The 26,535-nt window shown below is 31.3% G+C and overlaps 3 protein-coding genes across 6 annotated transcripts in view; 1 reads left to right on the top strand and 2 right to left on the bottom strand.

Annotated features, from left to right (window-relative positions):
• The first annotated feature begins 168 nt into the window (after positions 1 to 168).
• On the top strand, positions 169 to 3,918 carry LOC124540065 (60S ribosomal protein L7). 2 transcript variants are annotated; one of them, XM_047117473.1, is made up of 7 exons: positions 169 to 261; positions 874 to 1,021; positions 1,695 to 1,814; positions 2,497 to 2,586; positions 3,057 to 3,200; positions 3,321 to 3,470; positions 3,752 to 3,918. In XM_047117473.1, the coding sequence occupies exons 2-7, from the start codon at positions 878 to 880 to the stop codon at positions 3,890 to 3,892; spliced, it is 789 nt and encodes a 262-aa protein (XP_046973429.1). In that variant the 5' UTR covers positions 169 to 261; positions 874 to 877; the 3' UTR covers positions 3,893 to 3,918. The 2 variants fall into 2 exon arrangements, with proteins under 2 accessions (XP_046973429.1, XP_046973428.1); XM_047117472.1 differs by lacking the exon at positions 169 to 261 and adding an exon at positions 372 to 392.
• A 574-nt stretch (positions 3,919 to 4,492) lies between these two features.
• On the bottom strand, positions 4,493 to 7,536 carry LOC124540064. The gene is made up of 2 exons (XM_047117471.1): positions 5,315 to 7,536; positions 4,493 to 4,668 (listed from the first exon to the last, which is right to left on the bottom strand). The coding sequence occupies exons 1-2, from the start codon at positions 7,445 to 7,447 to the stop codon at positions 4,558 to 4,560; spliced, it is 2,244 nt and encodes a 747-aa protein (XP_046973427.1). The 5' UTR covers positions 7,448 to 7,536; the 3' UTR covers positions 4,493 to 4,557.
• Positions 7,537 to 8,617: 1,081 nt separating this feature from the next.
• Positions 8,618 to 26,535, bottom strand: part of LOC124540295 (transcription factor AP-2-epsilon) — an 82,422-nt gene continuing 64,504 nt past the window's right edge. For all 3 annotated transcript variants that reach the window (XM_047117771.1, XM_047117772.1, XM_047117770.1), the window contains 9 exons: positions 26,101 to 26,244; positions 25,602 to 25,760; positions 23,075 to 23,188; positions 22,284 to 22,338; positions 19,492 to 19,681; positions 12,626 to 12,744; positions 11,728 to 11,870; positions 10,999 to 11,166; positions 8,618 to 10,765 (listed from right to left, as the gene is read on the bottom strand). In XM_047117771.1, coding sequence (XP_046973727.1) covers positions 10,658 to 10,765; positions 10,999 to 11,166; positions 11,728 to 11,870; positions 12,626 to 12,744; positions 19,492 to 19,681; positions 22,284 to 22,338; positions 23,075 to 23,188; positions 25,602 to 25,760; positions 26,101 to 26,244 — 1,200 coding nt within the window. In that variant the 3' untranslated portion in view covers positions 8,618 to 10,657. The remainder of the gene's footprint in view (positions 10,766 to 10,998; positions 11,167 to 11,727; positions 11,871 to 12,625; positions 12,745 to 19,491; positions 19,682 to 22,283; positions 22,339 to 23,074; positions 23,189 to 25,601; positions 25,761 to 26,100; positions 26,245 to 26,535) is intronic.

Here is a 26,535-nt window from a genome sequence, read left to right as displayed (position 1 = left end):
TTTTTATTCTATCATAATAGTTTCTTCTTTGAACATTTTCGTATTCATATTAATTAACATAATTACTTCTATTATTGTTGTATCGTTCATATTTTCTTATAAGTTGGAATAATTTCTATTTATTTATTATATGTTTAATTTATATTTATGATTTTGTTGCCATATAAAAAATTAATAAATATGGCGATTACCGGAAGTCTATGGTTTCTGTCTTTCTTTCTATAATTTGACACACGTGCCGCGTGGAGTTTTGCCTCGCAGGTTGCTAAATTTTTAATTATTTATTGATAATTTAGTGTAAATCAGGTCATTTATTATTAAGGAATAAAGTTACAGTGACAATATATCAAAAAACTTGAAGGGTTTTGTGAAAAGTGATACACCAAGGAGTGGTTAATATCCGATGCCAGTGATCACTAACTTATTTTTAATAAATCTTTAGTTTAACCCTTTTAGCTTTTATTTTAACTAAATAGAACTAAGATTATTGTATATCCACCTTATTCACGTAATAAAATGTATTTCAAATAACACTATTGACAATTTTCTAACCTATAACTGATGCATGCTTTGACCAAATAATGTGTAAATAAATATTACAGTTGCTGGATTACAGTTTGCAATTGAAATATCAATCTAAAAATTTAAAAGTTCAGATTTTCACATATGGCTATTGTTTTGTCTTCGAAACATGTTTTCGGAAAACAACATTTTTCCTAACCTCATCGGCAATCGCATTTAGTATAAAAAAATATTAATACTATACACATATTTATATAGTTAAAATTAACAATATAGACAATTTTAATCTATTGACAATATTATTGCTTTCGTAAGTTCATTGTTTCATGTGTTTTGATGTTCATATCACAGCACAATGGTGGCGACAACAGACAAAAAGGCTCCGGCCGAGAAGAAAGTTGTTAAGGGCAAGGAGGACAGCAAGAAGCTTCCCGCAGTCCCTGAGTCAGTTCTCAAGCACCGCAAACGCAGGGAGGCTCTCAGAACTCGCCGTATTCAGGTAACTATGAAGATCTAGGTTTTATAAACATTTAAGTTTATTTTAGTTGTAAGTTCGGCTGATGCAGCTTTTTATTAAGTGATTCTCAGAGCCAAATAGCACACAAAACAAGCATGATTCATGTGTGATACAGAGGACAGGGAAAGGGTTAATATTGTCGTAATAAACAATTGGGATAAATCTAGTAGACTTATTGTTTCTCTAACATTGATTTAAAATTTTAGTCACCTGCGGCTACCCTCGCGTTTTTGGGGTTGATAGAAAGGTATAAGCCATTCCTTGGAGATCAGCTTAATTCATACTAAATTTACAGACAGACACTTTCCCATTAGTATTACTATAGATACAGGAATTTGTCAGTTACATATGTATTCAATGTATGCGATTTTTTTTATAATAGGTGTTATGTATTCAATGTATGCGATTTTTTTTATAATAGGTGTATAGATCAATTAAATATCATGAAATTGTGTTTATCAAATAAAATTCTTATTGTGTTTAAGTTACCATAATTTTTTAAATTTGTAATGATTTATTTCCATGATGATAATAAATTGAAAGGCATAGTTCATCTGATTAAGATGCTGTTAAATCAATTAACTGATTTATTTTAATCTGTATTTCCTCTTTAATATTTAAATATGAAAATATTAAGAAGTTTTTTTTTAATTAGGTTACGATCAAAAGGCGTTCCGCTGCCCACAAGAAGAGGAAAGAAATCTTCAAGAGGGCTGAACAGTATGTTAAGGAATACCGCATCAAGGAGCGTGATGAGATCAGGCTGGCCAGACAGGTAAAATAACAAGAAGTTTATATGTTTCATTGATTTGTAGATGCACATTTGTATTTTGATATTTGTATGCTCTTATTAGAGATGTTTTGATATTTGTTATCTAAGAAATACTAGTAAAAAAACTTAATTGTACACCAAAAGGAAAAAAATATGTACCAAAAAATTATGTGGCTTAACAAATAGGCAAATAGTCAGCCATGTTGCTAACATGAAATTTCTATTCGATAACCTAGTGTTGAATTAATATTCTTAAGTATACACAAATATTATAATATCCATTATAATTTCATATGGAGTTTTTTTTCTTGTCTTATCTTTTAAAAAATTAAAAGATTTTTAAATACATTTACATTAAAAACTCAACACCTTTTAAAACTATATTGATTTTTTTACACAAAATGAGCTATCGTCATAGTCCAATGTTTTTAATTTTCAATGTATTTGACAAACAGTCAAAGACAATGCTGTTTATTACAGTGGTTAGATAAAAAAACATTTCCTTCAAAAACAACAAGTCACATTTTCTTTATAGGTAAATAACTAATAAGGTGGTTTTACATTAAAAAAAACACTAATTTTATTAAATATAATTTGATAAATAATGGTAATTTTGACTGAACTTTGGACTAATATATTTTCGTAATAGTGGGTAGAAATAAATATATTTTTATAATCTTTTCAGGCCCGCAACCGAGGCAACTACTATGTTCCCGGTGAAGCCAAGCTTGCTTTCGTCATTCGTATCCGTGGTATCAACCAAGTCTCACCTAAGGTATGTTATATAATTTAATATTTATTTTTGTTAGATTTATATAGAACTATGTGATGTCTTGTATACTTTCATGTTTGGATAATTGTATGGCTGTCAATACTAAGTATTGTTGTATTCTTCTTCGAAGGTTGTTTTATCAGTGTAACTGCAGTCGTTAGGGATACAAATCAGTCAGTCCCTCATCTGGAGGGATGGTCAATCTAATAGTTTTTCTTAGTGTATATTCTAGGTGCGATGACACCTTTTGCTTGCCGATCAGTACCTATCACGATCAGACAGTCTATGTAAACAAAAACAATCATATTAATAACAAGCAAATGATTTGTTAATATAAGCTAAAGAAGAAGAAAAGTTTAGAAATGTAGTGATAATCCTTTTTTAGATAATATAATAGGATTCTGAGTCTTAACATTGCATATTGTATTTTATCTCTATTTTTCTTGTCCAATAATAAATAATTCATATTTTAGGTACGCAAAGTCCTCAAGCTGTTCAGATTGCGTCAAATTAACAATGGTGTCTTCATCAAGCTGAACAAGGCAACAGTCAACATGATGCGTATTGCTGAGCCCTACATCACTTGGGGATACCCCAACCTGAAGAGTGTTCGTGAGGTAAAGTTTGTAACATATCTTGAAATAATTTAAAAAACATATATTATTTCTACATATGTAATATAATTGAACTACTCAAGTTACATACTACAAGTTTAATCCATTAATTTTTATTTGCAGCTGATCTACAAGCGTGGTTTCGCTAAAGTGAAGGGACAACGTGTACCAATCACTTCCAACAAGGTCATTGAAGACAAACTTAGCAAGAGCAACATCATCTGTGTGGAGGACCTCATCCACGAAATCTTCACTGTCGGTGATAAGTTCAAGGTATGTCATTTTTTTTTACATCTCGTAAATAACAAGTACATACTGAAATTAAAAAATCTGCAGTAGTCTTGATAGATATTTTGACTGCCTGACTTATTTGTGTTAATGCATCATTAAGATGTAAGCAAATATATATAATTATTGTTTCATTGCTTCTAAAAATACACTTAGATTGTATTTCCAAAAAAACATCTTATTAATTTAGTATTTAACATAATTAGAAAATTGAACATGTTCCAAATTGTGCCATTTGCAAGCCATGTACAAATTTATTGTTTCAGTATGCAAGCAATTTCCTATGGCCATTCAAGCTGAACAACCCGACCGGAGGCTGGCGTAAGAAGACCATCCACTACGTTGATGGCGGTGACTTCGGTAACCGTGAGGACAAGATCAACGAGCTCCTCAGGAGAATGGTCTAAATAAATAGATTATAATTTTAAAATTATTCTTACCTCTTTTATTTAACATCATTCAGTATCCTATCCAATCCTGAAATGGTTTCTTTCAAGTAAATCATCATCACTGGACTCAATGAAGTTGAGAGGGACTGAAAAAAATTTGGAAGGGGGTTACGTTAACTGTTAATCAATCAAATCAAAGTTTATCATCATGTAATTTTTCTAAATGCTGAAATGAAACAACAATTACGTCAAAATAGTATTGAAGGTATCTGTAATGATTACCTTTTGTCGTTTTTGCAAAACTCAAATTTTACTACAACTAAAAGTCGAATTTCATAACTTATAAGTAAAATTATAATTTTGGCTTTCAATGTAATTGTACATGATACACTATGTATGATGTACTTAATACTTATGGCAAAATAAAGCTCTTCTCAGCTCTAATAAACATCAAAAAAAATATCAACTTGAGGTAATTTTCAACAGTAATCGGTTAATTCCTATATTAAATATATATAGACTTCCTGTCTTTTCTAGTGGCTACTAAATAATAGTAGCCACTAGAAAAGACAGGAAGTCATTTAAAAGCAGAATGTTGGTGTAAAAAAATAAGATCACTTAGAGAGCAAAATATTTATAATTCACATACAGCAGTAGAATATGACTAGATTTATAAAAATATCTTATAAAACTAAAGCACCAATGATATTCCTTTGGTATTGATCAAAAATATTGATGAATTCTTCGTTTGTAGTATTTTTCAACAAACACATCTTAAGTTTCCTTTCCATATTCTGAAATAGAAATATCTTATTAGACTTAAATTCCACGCACCATATACATATGCAATTTTATAAAAATATGATAATAATGCACTACAATTCGGCCTTCGAGATTCAAAAAAACGAGTAACTACAGAGTTTCTAGCCGATTTTTTTCGGTACGTTTCGAACCGATGGTAGTTTCACTTAATATAGTTAATTAAATTACGATTCAAAGCCGATGAGTGATATTTTCATGAAAATTAATCCGTTGATGAAAATAAGTCTCATTTTTAAAAGGTATAATATTAATACTACTGCTAATTATCAATCTGAATTTAAAACTCTTGGAATGCAACTAGTACGATTCTTTAACTGGTAATTCAACGCTGACGGCAGCTGACAGACGCGTTTAATTAATAATTTTGTTAAAAATTGAACTTTTAGTTATTTTATTTTTTAACACTCTACTCCAACTCCATACAAATAACAATGCTAGCCGTGGATTTCGCACCCGCTGCATACTTACGAAACATCGGAGTAAGTATATCTGAAATTTTCGAGCTTAAGGAAGGTATTTTAATATTCCAAGAATTACATAGATTACTATTTAAAGAATTTATATAATAAAGGGAGTATTCTGTATTATATTTAAAGTTTTTTATAAATAAATAATTACCTCAATAGAGTCATATACTGTATTGCTAATAAATACGTGGTCGTTATTCTCGAAATTGTTGTGAGCGAGAATAGATAAAAAGTTTCTGATCCCCAAAGCAACTAGTGCATTTTGAGAGGTCACCTTTAGCAAGGGATCAAAGAGACCATCATTTAAAATTTCTAGTTCCACTCTTTCATTGTCTATTATGAAGCAAAGATTACTCCGTGATTTCAGGAATTCTTCTGATGATAATTCATTTAATAAATATTTTGCTTTGCTAATATGAAATTTTTCAAAAATGAAATTTCTATTTTTCAATGCATCCTGATAGCTATTCGGTAATTTGACATAAAATGACCATTTAAATGCCGTTCTTGAGTTTGAGACTCGGTTAATTTTAAACAATTTCCCATAGTGTTTGTAAGCTGTTTCGTAAATTAAATCTATGATGGACTTTTTTGGTTCTTTAATAAATTGTATGTTACGTCTCAAAGTATTAGTTTTGATAAAGTTTTCTGGATTTAAAACAATTTTATCAGAATGTAAGTTCGTCCACAGAGAGTCTTTTTCATTTAGAGCGCCCGGTATGTGGGTAACCAACTGAATGTGTAAAGTAATTTTTGTTAAATTCAACATTTGTGTATTTAATGGTATCACAATATTCATCATTTTCAACTGTTCCTGTACTGTTATACTGGTCGTTTTCAAAACTTTATTCTCAGATGACAATGTTATATGTATCTTTAAATTACCGAAAAGGTTAGACAGGATGTCACAAAATTTTTGTTGCAAGTGAAAACTTGTAGTGATTCTTATGAGGAAATACAGTGTATTCGTATGAAAATATTCACCAAGATTATTCGTCATTGTTAACGGAATTTCTTCATTCAATATATCTTCATAATTATCTAATATTGTAACTTTATAATTAATTACTTCATCCATTATGTCTTTTCTATTGGACAAAGCTAATGTCATAAGATAATTTTCTTCTTTCTTGATATTTTTGATTATTTGATCATTTTTTTTTATTTCTTCCATAATTTTGTCCAAATAATCACAGTTATTTAAGAGATCATCCACTGGACAATAGCCCCCATCTGTAGCGGGTTGTTTTAAATAGCATGCTTCCTCTTCGAGTGGCATTAAATAAATCAATTTTGAATATGTTACACAGACAATCTGATCAGCAACCTTAATGAAATCTTTAACATGTCTTACGACAAATTCTCTAAATGTTATACTACTTTCAGAATATGTGTTTTCAGACTTCCACATAGTAATCCCATCAGTATATATCATAGTGCTATTAAGAGCTAGACATTTGTTTATAGCAGTATTTAAATGTATGATATTAGAACCTTTTTTATATTCACTAGTAAGAGGTTGCTTTATCAATGTACCAGAAGCTAAACTTATAATAATACTCAAGTGGTTTTCGTAAATAAAACTTATATTATTGATCTGAGATGGATAAGTATGTAACTTAATAGGAGATACAATTTCTTGAGTCGATTTCATACAAATTAAAAAAGCATACAATGTTAAATTATCAAAGCTTACAATCACTAACAGTTGACTCGTCCATTGTACATCTTTTAGCTGGAATAAATCTTTGATGTGAATAAAATCTATTTCACTTAATAAGCGAGAGGTAAAAATCATCTTTCCACGAATAAAATTACTCGCACATTGTATGTTTTCATTGGATATCTGAATTTTCTTCTCCAAAGGAAACTCAGAACTTATTTTATGGATACAAAAGTACAATTTTGTTGCTTCCTTTTGTATACTGAATGTAACATTGTTATTTTCGTTATATTCAATACATAGAATTCCCTGAACTCGCAGTTGAAAACTACTCTTAATTCTCTTTTGAGCTGACTGTTTAAATTTTAGTGGAGATACGTAAATAAAACCATTGTAGTCTAAGCAAATCAGATAGTTAACCGATAAAATTACTTGCGCTGTTCGGAATTCAGTAAAATGTATCCACTGGCAAACCTTATCCAAGCTTTCATATTTCAGCTCATCGAATAAAAATATTTGATATTTATTCCAAAACACTATTGACCGGCTGGACACGTTATACACTATGTTTAAGTTGTCTAATAACTGATGATGAAATTTAATGACTTTCACGGAATCCATTTTTATTGTAATAAAAGTTTTTATTTAATTTATCTTGAAATCCATTTTTTCGCGCCTTTTGCATTTATATTACTTGATGTCAATGTCATCTTCCAAATCTAATAAAATGTCATTTGCTACTTTCTAGTACTTGCTAGGATTATGCTGACTGCATCAGTGTTGCCAGTTAGGATTTAAATTAATTACGTTAGAACATATTTAAAAAATCGTATTAGTTGTTTATTATTAATTTATTATCGATGTACTTTTTTTTAGGAGTCGAGATGGCCCAGTGTTTAAAACTCGTGCATCTTAACCGATAATTGCGGGTTCAAACTCAGGCAAGCACCACTGATTCATATACTTAATTTGTCTTTATAATTTATCTCGTGCTCAGCGGTGAAGGAAAACATGGTGAGGAAACCTGCGTGTTACAAATTTCATAGAAATTATGCCACATGTATATTCTACCAACCCGCATTGGTTCAGCGTGGTGGAATATGTTCCAAACCTTCTCCACAAAGGGAGAGGAGGCCTTTAGCAGCAGTGGGAATTTACAGGCTGTTGTTGTACTTTTTCCACAGTAACGGAAGTACATTGAAGTATCTATGTATTATTATCGCTATTAAATTATTCTCTTATCCATGTCAATGAGGTCATGAGGTGTAGATAATGTTGATTTTCTATTTTCTAGTTTTTAGTAACTGTTATATTCGTAACGTAAATATATTGTAATTCTACCATCAAAATTAGAATTTCATTTCGAAGTGTATATTAATTTGTACGATGCGAGAAGAGCCGACATTGACAGTTGTAGCAAAAGCATAGGTACACTATACCGAATAATAAGGCTTGCTTTTGGTTCAAGGTTTAGCTGCCTTCATACAACGAACATTTTTTATAGCCATACAGCCATCAGTGGGCACAATTTACAATCTGATTCAAAATCTCGTCATGTTTTTGTATATTCAACAAGTTGAATGTTTCCATGACATTTTCTTTATTATTGCGTTCATTAACATTACGGTGTTGGCAGATAAAGAGTTAATATATTTTATATATTACATTAAAGGTCAAGTAAGATTTTGAATAAATTAAGAACAAATTAAATTTTTAAATATTTTATTTTAATAATCTTCAGTAACATACATATTTACAAAAAAAGTATATCAAATAATAATAAAAAGGGATATCTGAAATAACGAAAGTAAAAAGCAAAGTCTCATTTTATTTTAATTTCATTTGTTTTACTTGGCACACTTTTCATTAATTTAAAAAGGCATATTTAAATAATTATTCTTCTTTTTTCATGTTACTTATGGATTTTGATACTACGTTATTATCTTTATTTTTTTTGGATCTTTGCTCATCAAGGATGCTATTAAGAATATGTAATCGACAATATATAAAAAAATATAAAGTCAAATCTCATTGTATGGTAGAATTCATTTTAAAAGGTTCTCTTCATTAATAGCATTTGTTATTTTAATACAGGTCGAATTTGTAAATGCACGTAGGTCATTGGACGAAGTTATTTATATTTTCTTTAAAAATATTCGAAGCATTCTTGTGGTCAATTTTGATCAATTTACTAAATTACCTGGGACTGAAATTACTTGCCATTTTGACCTACGTGCGTACAATTAGAAAAAGACTCTTGTTTAAATACAACAAATATAAATAGGATTGTCGTTTACAACGTTTTAAAATTGTAGCCAAAACAATGTGGTTCTAAAACAAAATAAACCCTGTATAATATAGATATTGTGCGATATATCTGTAAAAGATTATAATTTAAAACATTTTAATCGTTTAAATGTAAATTTATAATAATTAATTAAAAAGATATTTAAATACTTAACCGTCGGTATACGGTTAATCCAACTTTAAAATCTAATTGGCACACTTTCACAATGAATCACTAGCAACACTATTACTAATATAAAAATATTAACTAAAGAGGTTTCATGTTAAAATTAATTTAAGACTGAGCGTGAAATTCAAATTCTACATTAACTATATACAAATTTCATTTGATATGTGATTTTATTGCGGTGGATCACTGATATTTTTCGGTGTACTTTTTATTAATAAAAATACTATTTCAGAATTAAAAACCGGCAATTTTATTTGACGATTTATCATCGGCCATTAATTTACTCTTCGTGGTGATACATTTGAGGCTGGGTTACAGGAAGGTGTTTAATAAATTTCATGATCAACGAACTAGAGAAGGCAAAAATGGTACAGGTTTCATAATACCAGCAGCAAGAAACCAATTCATAATTTGATTTATAACTAAGATAGAGAAGAAATTAGACTACTAATTAGCAAGGTTATTGGTGTAACTAATCGATATTAACGAAGTTATCGATGCTATCGACTAATTACTTTGTTGAGCCACTCTAATGATGGTGACTAAATTACTGGCCGATAATAATTTACAATGTGCATCCTCTGTTACTATTGGTCTTTAAATAGAAAATGAACTACATCACACGCGGCAAGTAAATGCTTAATTTATCTATATATAATCCTATATTTACAAAATTCTCACAAACTTGAGTATTTCATAATTGCACTTTATTTGAATGCGGTTCGGTTCATCATAAAATTAACGATTTCTTTGTTTGGTAGTTTTGAACCAATATTGATTGTTCTTTTTTTAAATTAAAATGAATTTATTTTTTTAAATTAAAATTAATTTCTTTTTTTAAAAAACAAACAAAATTGCAAGAGGAACTTTTATAACAATAAAAAAAAATTTTTAATGTATTATGCAAATAATCGTTGAATAATAATGGTATTACCATGTGTACTTTTGGTTATTATGAAGGATTTTATTGTTTTTTTTTTTTAATTGTTTTCCTCTGCATTAATTAATTTACAGATTTCTTTCTTCTGGCAATAAAATAAATGTGACATAACGCACAGATGAAACATGACTTTGTAATGCTTTGTGATTCTGATACTGTATTGGCATTGTATATTTTATATTATAATTTAATTTAATTAAAACGAAAGATCAATACAAATAAAAACAGACATTTAAAATTGTACGTCGATTTTATAAAATGCCAATGACTTTTTTTATAATAGAATTAGAAACCGACATTGTGAAGAACCTAGTCTAATATATCAAATGTTACCATTACGAAAAATTTACAAGTTTACGTTTAGTATTTTTCGTAACGTTTTCCACGTATTCGGGACTCCGAGGTAGTGCGTGTGTTACTTTTTGATATCCGGATCCATTTTTGTTTTGTCCATCGTCGATGACACCATTCCACTTTGAGGGTATAACTTGTCTAAATGTTTTAGAGATTCGTTTAGGAAATTCTGAAACAAATATGTATTTGATTAGTATCCACGTTTAATTTTTAATTTTTCGTTTTTTAACGTTTAGTTCCAAGACAGAATGCGTATTGTGCCGTTATAGAAAAATATACTAGAAGAAATATAAAGCATTCTATAATCATAAAAATAAGTATTTTATTAGATATATAGGAACTATTAATAGAATTACTGTCATTTAAAAAAAATTAAATACATGAATAATTAGAGCTATGTACCTGTATAGCGGTGAGGGCAGCGACAATGGCTGGTCCACCGAACCCGTGTGAGATGAGCGAGAAATGCGTTAGGTGTCGCTGAATAGCGGGCTCCAGCAGGTGAGGCGGCCGTGTGTTACACAGCGGAGACCGGTCCTGGTTCAAAAGGTCCATCACCTCTTTCACCACCTGGAAATATAGGGAATTTGTTTGACAACTAGTTTCCATCCCCGATTCCATTTGTTTACAATGGGGAGAAGCGTTTGATACAAAAAATATCTTGTTAATTTTATGCAAACGTTTTTTTTATTTTCTTTATCCGTCCTGTAACAACAACAACAACAACAGCCTGTAAATTCCCACTGCTGGGTCAAAGGCCTCCTCTCCCTTTGAGGAGAAGGTTTGGAACATATTCCACCACGCTGTTCCAATGCGGGTTGGTGGAATACACATGTGGCAGAATTTCTAGGAAATTTGTCACATGCAGGTTTCCTCACGATGTTTTCCTTCACCGCTGAGCACGAGATGAATTATAAAGACAAATTAAGCACACGAATCAGCGGTGCTTGCCTGGGTTTGAACCCGCAATCATCGGTTAAGATGAACGCGTTCTAACCACTGGCCACTGGGCCATCTCGACTCTTACTCTCATCCGTCCTGTGATTGGAAAATATTGTATCATAGAGTTAGCCACTGTTTTTTTTTTTAAATTATCTTGTATATTAAAGTGGATGTAAGATGGTCTCTCACCTGCTTGGTGGCCTGAAGCAAGTCCCTGCGGCGCCTCGCGTCATGTTCGGCGTACTGCCGCGCGAGGTACTCGGCGAGAGCGCGCGCGGGGAATTCCGTTTCGCACACGTAGCCGAAATCGCGCGCCAAATGCACTGCCTCCGCTGTTAACAATATATTTTTATTTTATTTATATTTGGGAAACATACAGTGTGTTATTACATAGAATTAAGCAATTATTACTAAATCATAAACCAATAAAGTTTCCACTTAAAAATAACAAATGTTAGAGTATGCGTGTAAAAAAGACAACAGAAAGAGACAAAAATACAATCTACGAGTAAAATCAAATCGTCTAATTACAAAGCTTAAAACAAAATCAAGAAGTTAAATTACTATAATATTATTTATATCATATTTTATTAAATCATTATTTATTCATAATATGTGGGCGGACTGGTAAATAGACCACTTGGTAATTGGTCACCACAAGCCCAAAATAGACCACTTGAAAATAATTGGTCAACACAGCCCATACATACTGGTGTTGTCGCTAATGCGCAACCAACTTTTGGAGCTATGATTTTATGATCTTGTGCCCGAATACAACAATACTAAGTGTTGCTGTTAGGAAGAATGTCTTTTGAATAGGTGGCATCAACCCTATGGGCTTGTGCAAAATCATACAACCAATGTACCTGGTATCAAATAGTCAATGAATCCTAAACTTTAAATAAATTTACATAATTATTTCAAATATGTAAATTAAATTGGGAATTCAATTAAAAATATTAAAACCACTTACATTATATAAAAACTACGGTTTGAAAATAAGCAGATTAGACTTCAGAAGTATTAGCGAATGAAATGTGTGTGTGAAAAGAGTAAGAATTTTCCATAATCTGTGTCCAAGTCTCACCTTCCACTAAAGAGGTTAGTAATGTGACGTTAGCAGCTTTCCGTCTCCCCGCTGGCAGGTTGAGACCGATTTTTTCTAACTTCTCACGGAGTAATCGACCGCCATTTTTGCTCTTTGCTCTAAAACAAAAAAATATATATATTATTACTTAAAAAAAGCATACACAAAGTAATAGTTTATAGTAAAAATATGGATTTATATAAATTTAAATATAAGAATTGACGTATACCATTCTACCTAAGATCTTGTAAAATTTTTTTACTCTATTATTTTGACGCATTTAATGCTTTGAAGATCAACGATCGTTAACTGAGTTTTGATTTGATTTTATAGAATAGACGGTCACGGTCTTCAGTCTGTTTAGTTCATGGTTTAGAGATGAAAGTTAACTAGAACAATTCAAAGCAATATGGGGTTAGCAAAGCAGTGTTTAGTATTTTGTCTCGAAAAGCTCGAAAGCACCAATAGATGTAATATTGAAATTGCCCTTTTTTACTCAATGCATATATATGTATACACAGTAAGTATACCAAAACAATATTTTTTATAATTTTTGTTTGTCTGTATGTCTTTTTTTTTCGGCTAATCTCTGGAACGGCTGGACCGATTTTGACAGGAATTTCTCTGGCAGATAACTTATGTAATAAGGAGTAACTTAGGCTACAATATATATAATTTTTGTTAAATTCAAAGGCGTACAAGGTCGCGGGCACAGCTAGTTAAATATAAAAATGACGCATTATTCTATTAAAAAGATACAATAACGTCAACCGAAGGTTGTCATAATAATAAAATTAATTTGCATCTATTATTCAATTGGTTTTGAGCGGTCAGTCGAAAAATAATATAGTATTGTTGCCATAACAAAATATGTACAGATCTGTCAATTAAAAGCGGTAAATGAATTGAGTACCGCTTTAATATTTGGACAACCGGTTAACGCTTAATGAGCGTAGAAACCACATTTATCATAATGGTTGATTTAAAAATACACGATAAAACTGTACTTGAATAATGAAATCTTATACAATTATTTTCTTTTTAGTGTTGTTTTATTGAATCGTTTGAAATCAACGTCAAGCGAAAGGCAGAAAAAAGTAAATGTCAAATATTGACAGGTCGCGTGTTTGAAGTTCAGCTACCAGCCGCTAGATCGAGCTACAGATAACTATCGATTACCGTCAAACGAGTAGTTCGTGATTGACGCATAGAAAGTTACTTAAAATTTCGTTAATGCTTTTAAAATTGGAATACACAATTTTGTTTCGACGATTTTAAAGCTCAAATTACTACGGCATAAATATATAATCCGCATCAATAAAATTGTTATTTCTTAGCGTTCGTAACGCGCTACCAGTATTAAGTATTAACCTTCAAAAAATAAAAGGTCGTTAATGAAATTGTTTTTATAAACGATGGAGTTCAGAATTTGAATTGTAAGCCGAATGCGCTGGCTTGTTAGGTTGATTGATCGAAAAAAGTTGATAGTTTTTTTTTTAATTAACCGGTTTTATCGGGTTAATAGAACAGTTAGTTTAATGTAACTATTTTTGCATATCACTGTCATAAGAGAGTATTATATGTAAACGTTTGAATTACTCAATTTATTTAGTAGACGTAAATTAATGTTGTTTGATTTTGATTGTTATATATTTTTAGTTAATAGTTTTTATGCAACTTAGCTTTTGGTGATTTAGCTAGTGGTTGAGATAGATAAGAAATCGAGCGAGTTTTTATAAGAAAAAATTCTATTAATATATAGATTGAACGAATGAATGTCATAGAACTGAAAATGAAAATTGAATTTCATTGAACTAATGACCCGAACGAGAAAAGTTATAATAGTTGAAAATATTGAGAAAACATGCTCACGCCTATAAAAATGTTTTCAAAGGTTTAAATAAATGAGAATCTTTAAAAAAACTCTTACAATTTAATTGTATTTGTTTGATAATACCAGATTATTGCATGATTTTGATTAAAGTTAAGTGTGCACGCCTAAAGCCGTATATGTAGGTTAATTGCCAAGTATATTCACAATAACAATCGCATTTAAATTGAATCCTATCCTGATTACGGGCTTAGTGAAAAAATACATATTGTGTTTGGTTCATATCCTTATACCAATCGTCAACTTTAAATCGTAATTAAGTATAATTCAATTCGAATATATGTTTAAAGGCTTTCATTGTGTCAAGTAAAGTGTTTTTTTTAAATCGTAATGAAACACGAAAGCGAAGGTAAATGTTTCAATGTGTTTTAAATTAGAACTGACTGCATGAAATCTTTAGTTAGTGATATTTTACGACTGGTGGTGTTACCCTTTAAAAAAATTAAATAGATAAAATAATTAAAATAAAATATCACCTTTTTTGTAAATTGTAGTAATTATTTAATAAATAAAGACTAGTGACGTCGAAGAATGGTCATTAAAAAATTTTCAACTGTTCCCTATTAATGGTGGGCGGGATTATACAACATAATAGGCTCAATTTGATAAACCAACGTCTGGTTTTGAATTCCCCTTTTAACGGAATGCGGATAAATTCTTCGATACTGGGAATGAAATTTGATGTTTGAGCAAGGTTCGATTATATGAAATAATATTTTATTATTTCGTGTATATTTTATATGAAATAAAATAAATATTTATGTACGTAATGAAATGTACGTGTTTAGTTTAAATTAGTAGCTTTATTGCGACTGTGTTAATGTTAAGAATTTACATCCATACTAAATTTGCCGTAAAAATGTCATTAAAAAAAAGTCAAATTGAGATGATATTTAGTTTGAAGTATTCCAAAAGAATTCGTATTTATATAGGATTTAACAGATCCATAGTATGCCATAGACAAAGATTACCTAAATATTAGGTATCTTATAATAGAAACGCATCAATAAGAAATCTTCTCAAAACCAATGATTTTCATTTTACATTCGCAAATAATCCCACGAAACCTTATCGAAACTCTCCGTTCAGTTTTATTCAACAATATTTTCACACGTTCGCTTAACCATGGACAAAAGAAACGAGAATCACGCGCAGCTAACGAGTCAAACAATGATTTCGAATTTGGAATCAATGGAAAACTAAATCGGATGAATCGACAGATTGGAAACTAATGGGCAAGAAATATCGAGTGCGTATCGAATAGACTGTCCGATAGATGAGTTTATCAATCATCTACATGTCTTTGATTTCGTTATGATAATTACTATTCGAGTATCGAATAGTACCGTATGCTATCGTAAGGGTACTTATTATGTATCATACGATATCGGATATCGATGTGTATTTAACATCGGACCTTAAGCATTAAATTTATTAACGGTAAAATATCGTATTGTAGCTTTAGTACAAACCTTCTGCTTTAAAGATTTGGCCCAGCAATTGGACATTTAGAGATTGTGGCTTTACTATACGTTTTACTGATAACTGCGCCAGTTTAAAAAGAAATCATTAGGTAACTAATTACCTGTTTTACAGACTTAGATTAGGCTGGACCACAGATCAACCAAGCGAGTCCGAAGTCTGTGCTATGCACAATCTTGACGCTCTATTATTCTAGTTTGTGTTCGTGTAATTGTGTCATTATAGTATGTATGATATGTTTGTAAGTTTATCCGTAGATTATTTATATATTTAAATATACTCTCAAATGTGAGAGCGCGTCAAAAATAGATCATATGCGAAAACAATTTTTTCAAATACTGTGATAGATTAGTGCGTTCCAACGAAATGAATTTCCAGATTTACAATATTCGACATTATTTTTACAATATTCAATATAATATATAAATAATAAAGCGATAAAATTTACTTTATTTTTTATATATTGTAATAAACAACATCTTTGTTGGTTCATTGGTGTTGTAAGGTAGCTTAATAATTTTACAGTGACAATTTGGGCGGATGTACCACTAACCATTAGTATCTTATTATAAATACATTTTACTTAACTAGGATAAGCTTTTTTTGTCTTTAAAAACAAAACAAAAGTAGGAGTTTCCAAAAAGGTTTTAATATGAAATACATAGCAGGCGCCTTATGGCTTTATTTGTAATTAAATAGAATGTTAATAGTTTTTGTTATCTGTTTCTGTAAAAATTCCATTGAATCTTCGTTTTTAAATAAGCATAGGTATACATTTAAAAAAAAAACTTAATATACATTCCGAATGCGATCGATTCGTGTTCAATTACCCGAATCAAATATTAACTGATTGAAAATTAATATATCTTGCGTTACTGTATAACGATCCATCAATAAGACTCGATTCATTAGTCAGATATGAAAGTTACGATATCACAATCAAAACTAATGTCATACATGAAAGAATGAATGACTCGTGTTCGTATTTTGTAATATTCACATTTCTTTTTAAATTGAATGTCAAATATATTTTTAATCTGTTTATACTTTTCACTCATGACACATTTAAAATATTTAATAAACCGATTATATAAAAACTTTTTAGTTAAATTTTCACAAGTGTAATATTTTGTCATTTTTCTTTTTTTTTTCGAACATTATAAAATAAATATTTCTGTGAATGGCCTCGTACTGCCAAGATAATTTCGTTATGCTATGACATTTGACAAACCAAAACCGAACAATGTAAGTTTTGGCGCCAAACTAAGATATCATTATTAAAAAGATACAATAATATAAAGTTACGATTATTATAATATTAAATACAAATACATTATATTTTTTACTAACAGACCACAGACCGCTATAACTTTTACTGTTCAACGCCTTGCCACAGATAAAAAATGCTTAATATGTAAGTAATCGTTGATTTTATAAAACCCGGTATAGTTTGTGGTTACCGCCAGAGATATTATAAGCAATAACAGTTATGAATAACTAGGGCTGCCTAATAGTGATTTGATTTGAAAGTTAATGTTAAACTTATTGCGTTTTATTGACTTTGTTCAATTTAAATTGAATTATTTTTATGTTCAAAAACTATTTTGGTAATATAATATGTTGGGGAAAAAGTTTCTTCGTATTTTATATGAAAATTCAAAAAGTTTATTTTATAGTTTATTTACATTTGACTAAAGTATGTAGGTGCCATTTTGTTCCATAACTTTTTGCCATCTTGTTGGTAGTGACATGATCCCATTGCTGTAAAAATTTTGGGGCTTCTGATCGAAAAACTGCGACAAGTGGTTTTGGCAGTCCTCTCGTGATGTTAACCTGACACTGCCTAAGGAATTCTGCAGAGACCGAAACAGATGAAAATCTGAAGGTGCAAGGTCAGGACTATCCGGCGGTTGCATTAATACCTCCCAGCCAAACTCTCGTAATTTTTGTTGAGTGGTTAAAGATGTGTGAGGTCTAGCGTTGTCATGGTGAAAAACCACACCCCTTCTGTTGATCAATTCTGGCCGCTTTCTCTCAATTTCTTGCTTCAATCTCATCAATTGTTCGCAATACAGTTCTGAATCGATGGTCCTGCCGGGCGGTAACAGCTCATAATGAATGATGCCCTTCTAATCCCACCATACATACAGCATTACCTTGTTGCGAGTTAATCCGGGTTTTGCCACAGTCTGTGAAGCTTGACCGGCCTTTGACCACGATCTTTTTCGCACGTTCTTGTCGTATGTGATCCACTTTTCATCACCAGTTATCAGCTTCTTCAAAAATGGTTCGGTTTCATTACGTCGTAATAAAGAATCACAAATGAGTACACGGTTCATTAGGTTTCTTTCAGTGAGTTCATGAGGCACCCATATATCGAGCTTTTTTGTGTACCCAGCTTTATTCAAATGAGTCAAAACCGTTTTGTGGTCAATTGCCAGTTCTTCAGCTACATCGTAACTACTAATATGCCGATCTTGCTCCACTTTTTCAAAAATGGCATCAATTTTGTCCGTAACAGGGCGACCAGAGCGAGATGCATCTTTGATATCAAAATTTCCGGCTTGAAAACGCTTAAACCAAACTTGCGCTACTCTCACAGTTACTGCATTAGGTCCATAAACATCACAAATTTTTTTCGCGGCTTGAGTTGCATTTTTACCTTTTTTATAGTAAAATTTTAAAATGTATCGAATTTCTTCTTTAGATTCACTCATTTTAACAACAACAAAAACAAATGAAAATCACACAAATTCCTAATTTGAATTGGGAAGTGCCTTCTTTAAAATTAAAACTTTTTAATGATACCAAAACCAGCCAGATACAAATGGTATAGCCAAAGAGATTTTCTTACAAGTTCATACATACTATATGCGAAAAGACTTTTTCCCCAACCTAATATATATCTTTTTTCTCTTTCTTATCATGAACCTATATTATTGAAATCCAATTTGAAGGCATAAGGGAATACTTAGAAACAATGTTTGTGTACATGAATGGATCCTATAGAACATAAGATTTTTTTTTTTAAAGAATTTTAGTAGCAATGATCCATTATAAGGAAATAGTTGTCACCCGCGTCTTCATTTACATTTTAGGGGTTTGGTTGTCACGTGTTTGTAAAGTAACCAATGTCCTTTCTTGGACTTCAAGTCTGCTCCATACCAAATTTCGTCAAATTCGGTTCATTGGTTTGGTAGTGAAAGAGCAACAGACAGACAGAGTTACTTTCACATTTATAGTATTTGTATAGATTACTAATATTGCTTATTTAGGCCTAAAGCTTGTGTGTGTCTTAGTAGTCACTAGAATAGCCCAAGAGATCAAGATCAGGTGACTTTTGAGATATCTAGGATATGTTTAATCACTATACTACTGCGCTATAGACTAAAATTAATTGAACTTTATCAGGATCGATCATGTGACTCTATAAGGCTACTTTTAAACAATTGCGTTATAGACTAAAATTAACTGAAATATATCACAAACATACCTCCTTAACACGCCCCCCAGTAGAGACGCGTTCAAGCACTCTGGCGGCGACAACCTCCTCTGAACTTCCGCTACAGTGACCTTGTATTTGCTGGTGGAAGACAGCAGTGACAGTCGACCTGGTACCGAGCAGAAGACGTCGTTTGGCGCGCAAGTGCCTGTACCACCAAGACCATCTCGACCTTTCATTGCTGCAACAATAAATATGCATTAAAATTTTATTCCGTCCGTCAGTTATTGTAAAGATTTAAACCATTAAGTTACATGTGATATGTTTGTATTATTACGTTATACGAAAGTGTATTAGTGTGTGTGTACAATATTGTTTATGTTTGTGTGAATAGTTCTTCATACAAACAGTATGGCTGTGTATCTTTCTTGACTAAGTAGAGAAGTAGTAGAATTATTTCTGTGCTGTATTACATTTTAATGAATACAATCCAATAAACATTTGAATAGAGAGAATAAAATATTTAAAACCGTAAATGGATTGTACTTGTCGATGTTATGAATAAAAATTATCAAGTAATGTTAGTGCATCTATATTCGAATGAATGAATGAATGAATGAATCTATATGCATATGATGCATATCTACTAGATGTACTATATATTTATAAATATTTGGAGTTTGCAATGGTTGTAAATTCCAATCCGAGTTTTTATTGCACTTTGAAGGAATATCGCAAGGAATTTTGTTTGATAAAGATTAGTATTTTCATCTGCATTGGACCATCTTGAGGCATTGTGGAATAAGCTCTGAAGCTTCTCCAGAGAAAGGGAGCTTTAGCAGCTGTGTGTCTTTAAAGGATTACAACTTTACTCAGAGACTAAGCAATAATAAAAGCTAAACACCTTAAATTACATTTTGGTATTTGATTATAAGAGTAGACTTTTTATCAGCTATCAGATCAGATTATTATTATATTGTACGTTTGATTAACTTCCGTTGCCAAATTAAAATAAAAAAAACTGTCTAAAATTACACTCGTAAACTGTCAATGTCAAAACAGCGAGTATGAAAAATTCTTCTTAAAAAAAGTTGTAAATTAAAAATTGTTACTTATTAAATGTCCCAGCTCTTTACGTAGATATAATTGTTTAAGAAATTGTAAAGCGCATTTTCTTAGTTCTTAAGCTAATAAGATTTTATCCAACGTTTTATCTGTGTATTATACTTACCGAGGTAAAATAAACTTTTCAAAAGTAAAACATGTCAATTTTTAATTTAAAACTACTTAGATAATCAAATTTATTTACATAATTCTGAACATATAAAACCTCTTTACTCGATTCATTGTACGTGAAAGTTTGCAATATGAAAAAGCCGCTAAGAATACGGGTGTTTCAAATTCCCCGTGTCGAATACCAACAATGGCAATCGTAACAATTAGCGCCACGCCCCAAACATGTGCTCAGCGTGAAATCCATTACCATTACAATATTACTCTATGGAAACCCTAATACAATAAACATTACTGTGTCATTAGTTCTGCACCATGCTGACTGGTTGACACCGTGCTTTCGTAAAAAGAAAATTAACACGGGTAATTTTTTTTTTAAAGTTATTAGCAGCCAGATATACACTTTCATTTAAAACATTCTTTGTTAAATAAACATTATTATTTTTTTTTTATTTTAAATACGTATTTTATATTTGATTATGGATAGAAAGAATGCACTCCTCGGCGAAATTAATCAGCAGAAAAAGTTAAGCTTCTATCTAAACAAGTCATTTCCGTATCCGACTTACGCTATTTAAATATCGAATGATTGATCGATACTTTTATTTCTCTGAATCGATTTATTCGGTTGAATGAGATCGACTTTTTTGTGTATGAAAAATCGATACACGTATCCGATAACTGTATGATGGCTAATTATCGCTTATCAAGCGGGTCATCGATGAGGAAATGAGTTAATAACTAACTTGTTCTATCATTTGATTGTCTTTGTGATGTCTATAGAGACGTTTTGCACGCAGTAGGAAGTCTGAAGACTTATTTGAATTTAGAATGTATTTAAAAAAAGAATAATTGGGATTCCATAATTGCCTTCAAGAATTATTTGATGCTTTAATAGCTCGTCAGATGTTTTTTTTTAATTCATGCAGTTGTTAGCGTGGCACTGATTTAGCAAGTAATATGACCACTTAGGGTATTTTCATACTATACATTCGTGAAAATATTTTTGTTTCGTTCTTGCCCATAAATAAAAACTAAAACAGAAAATTATTTTTATATTTAAAGTTTATTAGTTGTAATGAAAGTGGCGATCTTTAGGAATGTTAATATGTTATAATTTATATTGAGTTACACTTCCTGCTTTTATAAGATTATAGAAATTATTTTAAAATTGGTTTTTTTTAAGTAAGTAATTCTAAAGTAGAATATTCAAATTGGAAAATAAAAAAATCTTACAAAATTTATATTTCAATATTAGCAATTTCCTTGAAAATTTTCTACTAAAACAAAAACATCCTTATAGAAATATATTTCCTTTTCGTTTTATTTTTGTATTTGTGACTTGTGTATAAATAATTGTCTTAATCTTATCTTATAATCCATCCTTTTTTATATCACTATCGAGTTAATTAAACAGAACATCAAATGTTTTCAAATAGAAATTATTTAGTTAGCAACCATCCCTTATCGTAAGAAGTCGGGGAGGGAAGCTAGTAAAGGTATAATTGCCAGTTGTTACCCCAATCTTCGATTAAGCCTTTAGCTTGACGATCTCAAGTGTAAACATATTATTATACTACATTTAAAATAAAATATATATTTAAACTTACTTTTTAACAAAGGAAGGTCCGTCATAAATCCAGTGGTATCATCCATGCCCGCATTCTGAAAAAATAATGCATTATCAAAATGACGGAATGTCATAATATCTTAATACCACTATTCTATTATGGAAGGAAAATTCCGTATAAAAAAACCGATTAGGAACGCGTCCGGCGGAGGGTTTTAATTTATTAAGATTATTAAATTCCGATTGGCTGTCTGACATATTTCTCGATGTTTAATATCGAATAAAAAAAAAAGTTAGACGTAGCGTAGATAAATTGCTACTGTTTACTCGATATTATAGATTATATAAATTCTGTAGATTAATATAATTAAGTGAATTGAATTTTTAAAATTATTACATACATACGTATATGCATAAGTGTATTTAACTAACATGATTGCAATTTCTATTCATACATAGGGACAGACAGCGGTAAGCGACTTTGTTTTATATATACTACGTACGTCATTTGAGTTACAAAAATTTGATTCTAGGATTCAAAAGTGAGATAGCCTAGTGCCTATAACGCGTGCTTCTTAACCTATAATTGTGGGTTCAAACCCAGGCAGACACCAATGAATATTCATGTGCATAATTCGTATTTATATTTCATGTCGTTCTCGGTGTCAAATATCATAGAAAATCTGCCACATGTGAATTCCACCGGCTGGAATTGAAACAGCGTGGATGAATATGTTCCAAATCTGCTCCGCAAAAGGGAGGTGTGAGCCCAGTGGTGGGAAATTTACAGGCTGTTGTTGTTGTTGTTTGTTGATTCCAGGGGTATGTTACCTGTGTCTCGTCTGTTGAGTGAAGAGCGTGGTGTAAGGCGATCTCGTGTTGTTCGCGCGCGCCGTACTCCGCCCTCCTGTCTCCACCGCCGTAGCTGAAGCCGCCGTGTGACAACTGCGGACAAAACAACATTATTAAAACACCGTTAACAACAGTTATTAATCTATGTTAATATTATAAATGTGAAAGTAATTCTGTCTGTTTGTCTGTCTGTTGATTTTTCACGACCTAACCGCTGAACCGATTTGATGAAATTTGCTATGACGTAAACTTTAACTTCAAGAAAGGACATATGTTACTATTTTGCCTGACATGACAAACAACATCCTAAAACGCGAGTTAGATAAATATAAGTATATATGTCTCAATCTCATTGTCTTTGCTTAGTAAATATCATATTTTAAATTACCTACTGACCTCAGAAAAATATGTTAGACTATGCAGGAGAAATCTATATAGTCTATTTCTATATATTATAACAAGGAGGTTAGTTAAAAAACTTTTGGCAGCAAATTGTCGAGATATCATTGGTCAAGTGCTTAAATATTCTCTATGGATTTGTGAAAAAAATGTTTGAATTTCGATGGAACTATTATCGTAACTTAGTCACTTTACTTGTACATACATGTACATCATTAATGCGATTTGATAAACGGAAACTGCTGTGGTATTCATCAATAGTAAAAGATATTTAAGTCAAAGTCTTTCAGACCGAGGGTAGCAAACAGTTTGTATATTTGTGTTTTAATGATTTTATATTAAATATAAGTTTTATTTTCAAGCTAATGAAAGTTTTTATTTGTGATATTAATATGACTTTAAATCTATCTATCGAATAGAGTTGAAAATTTAAAATAATTATTATATGGTACGTATAAAACCTCTTTAGATAAAATTCTTGTAATAAATATGAGTATCATAACTGCATGGTATTATCCAACGACAAAATATCCGTCTAAAGTTCGCATTGTATGGATTCCCGGACGTTCCGGGACATTAGGGGGTAATCTACTAAAGCATTTCCTATATTAAAGTATTGTGTGTTACAACATCATGAGGTACATTTCTAATTGATTGGTTTGAAATTGAAAGGAGTTTGGAAAACATTTTTAATAATTTTATAATGAAGAAGTATATATTTTTTTTATTTTGTTTGGCATTTGGTAACGCGACGTTAGATCGCTTGAATTTTATGATGATAAAATATTTTCTTTTTAGTGAATTAAAGAACACATTCCAATTTTAAATTTCGCCGCGCCTCTATTTGCGGTTATATGATATTTGTTTTATTTGCCAAAATTATTTTCTCACGAGTTCTAATGAAAATATTTCTTTTCTTATATAGATATTCATACACATATGTTATTCCTAACCAAAATAATGTATCGTAAGTATAATAATTTCGATATGGAGGGTTGTTTTAATAACATAATAATTTAGGGTAAGGTTACAAGTATGTCAAGATTTCGGAGCAGGCATGCGGCGGCCGAATAGTTTTATAAGACCGTTGCAAATCGATTTCTTAACGTAACTCGTGTATTGTTAAATAGTAACCAAAATGCCAGTAATATTCATTATCATTTTTATTCTATAATACATTTTTAACGATTTTATGGCTGTCAGAGTAATTATCATTGTGTTATTAGCATTATCTTCAGTATAATCTGTGGATGTTAATAAAATTAACCAAAGGCTGTCAGTTATTTTTTTTTTAAATTGATATTTTGTTTAATGTCAGTGATTTTTTTTTTAATTGATATTGCTTTGGGCAAAAGGAAAAGGACTGTACTGTACAGCCTTTGAAGTGTTATTTCTTTGGTAATTTCATAATTTAGTATGGTTTTGGTTAAAATAGAGATGGGGGTAAGTATTTTATAATGTTCTTATTATACAAAATTTGAAGTTATATACATTTCAAGAGTAACATTATTAAGGACGCCGAGCCCTAGAACTCCCTTTCAAACTTTTGGTAGGGTCGATGGAAAGGTATTTCTGTGGAAATATTATGCGAACACTCCCGTGCGTTGTATAACACGGTGGTGGCTCTGCGCCTGAACTTTTTCCGATTTGCTTTGAGTTAGTAAAAAGGGGTTAATTTAATATTATATGGGACTATTTTTATATATGTAGATTAGTTAAAATAATATATGTACGTATACGATATTTTTCTTAATAAGCAGTTGCAATAAGTACAAACTGAGCTGAGATGACCCAGGGGTAAGAACGCGTGCATCTTAACCGATGATTGCGGGTTCAAACCCAGGCAAGCACCACAATATAAATGTGCTTAATTTGTGTTTATAATTCATCTCGTGCTCGGTGAAGGAAAACATCGTGAGGAAACCTGCAATTCTCTAATTTCATCGATAATCTGCCACATGTGCATTTCAGCAATCCGCATTGGACAGCGCGGTGCAATATGTTCCAAACCCTCTCCTTAATGGAAAAAGACCTTATCTCAGCAGTGGGAAATGGACAGGCTGTTACTTTACTTTACTTTAATGAGTACAAATATGTAAAGGCTTACGTGGTGTGAATGTAGCGCGTCATGGTGGTCACGGTGGTGGCGTAGGTGTGCGTGTGGCTCGTGGTGCCCATGATGCCGTGGTAGCAGCTGCTGCGGGGCGTAATGCTGAGCGTACTCCGGCCCGCCACCACCACCGCCGCTGTATTCCATACCATGGCTCTGAGGATCACAGATACTGTTAGTTTTTTATCGTGGCAAAGACAAGAGAATGATATCTAGGTTATTTCCCATTCAACCGTTAATTTTTTTAAACTTCGAATGGAATTCAATAGTACAAACGTTGTAACAATTATGTTAAATATCTCTGTCAAGAATGTATTTTTTACTTATTTTTCCTATATTAATGGGACCTGTGAATTGCCAGTTGAAAAAAAACAAATATTTGATATAATTTTACGTCATCTCCCTTGATAATTTAAAAAGATACACTAGTAAGTATTTCAAAATTACACCATTATTAAATACTATGTAATTGTATATAAAAAAGTGTGGTTTGGACCTGTTGTTGATGATGTGGGCTGGCGGGATGGGCTGTCGGGGCGAAGGGCGGCGGGAAGTACGGCGGCTGGAAGTCGGCGAGCGAGGGCTGCGCGCCGCGGAACCCGCCGCCGCTGAGCCCGAGCCCGCCGCCACCGAGGCGCTCCTGGGTACAAGAGACCGAGGCTTAATTAATAGTGTAATCATTGTTAAATGACATTTCAAAAGTGCTTGTAAAATCCTATTTGAATAAAGAACATTTTGATTTTTGTTTAACTAACGATAATAAAAAAATATTACTACATGGTTTGATTTCTGTGTATTAAACTCATGTCATTACCAAAAGTGGCAAATTTAGCGCAATGTGTTAAAGGGAAGTAATATTGAATTCAGTTTGAAGATCTTACCTGTACATTTTATAAGTGGATTTGAATAAAAGCTACGTATAATATGCTAC

This window comes from Vanessa cardui, chromosome 24, assembly GCF_905220365.1.
Source record: "Vanessa cardui chromosome 24, ilVanCard2.1, whole genome shotgun sequence".
Lineage (NCBI taxonomy): Eukaryota > Metazoa > Arthropoda > Insecta > Lepidoptera > Nymphalidae > Vanessa > Vanessa cardui.
Note: the sequence above shows the minus strand (reverse complement) of the source record. Positions and strands in the feature narration are given on the sequence as shown.

Excerpts from the sequence above, each read along its gene's own strand:
- LOC124540065 (XM_047117473.1), top strand. The coding sequence starts at position 878 with ATGGTGGCGACAACAGACAAAAAGGCTCCGGCCGAGAAGAAAGTTGTT. Across the intron at positions 2,587-3,056 it reads TCAACCAAGTCTCACCTAAG|GTACGCAAAGTCCTCAAGCT; the intron begins GTATGTTATATA and ends TTCATATTTTAG. Across the intron at positions 3,201-3,320 it reads ACCTGAAGAGTGTTCGTGAG|CTGATCTACAAGCGTGGTTT; the intron begins GTAAAGTTTGTA and ends TTTTATTTGCAG.
- LOC124540064 (XM_047117471.1), bottom strand. The coding sequence starts at position 7,447 with ATGGATTCCGTGAAAGTCATTAAATTTCATCATCAGTTATTAGACAAC. Across the intron at positions 4,669-5,314 it reads CAGTATATGACTCTATTGAG|AATATGGAAAGGAAACTTAA; the intron begins GTAATTATTTAT and ends TTTCTATTTCAG.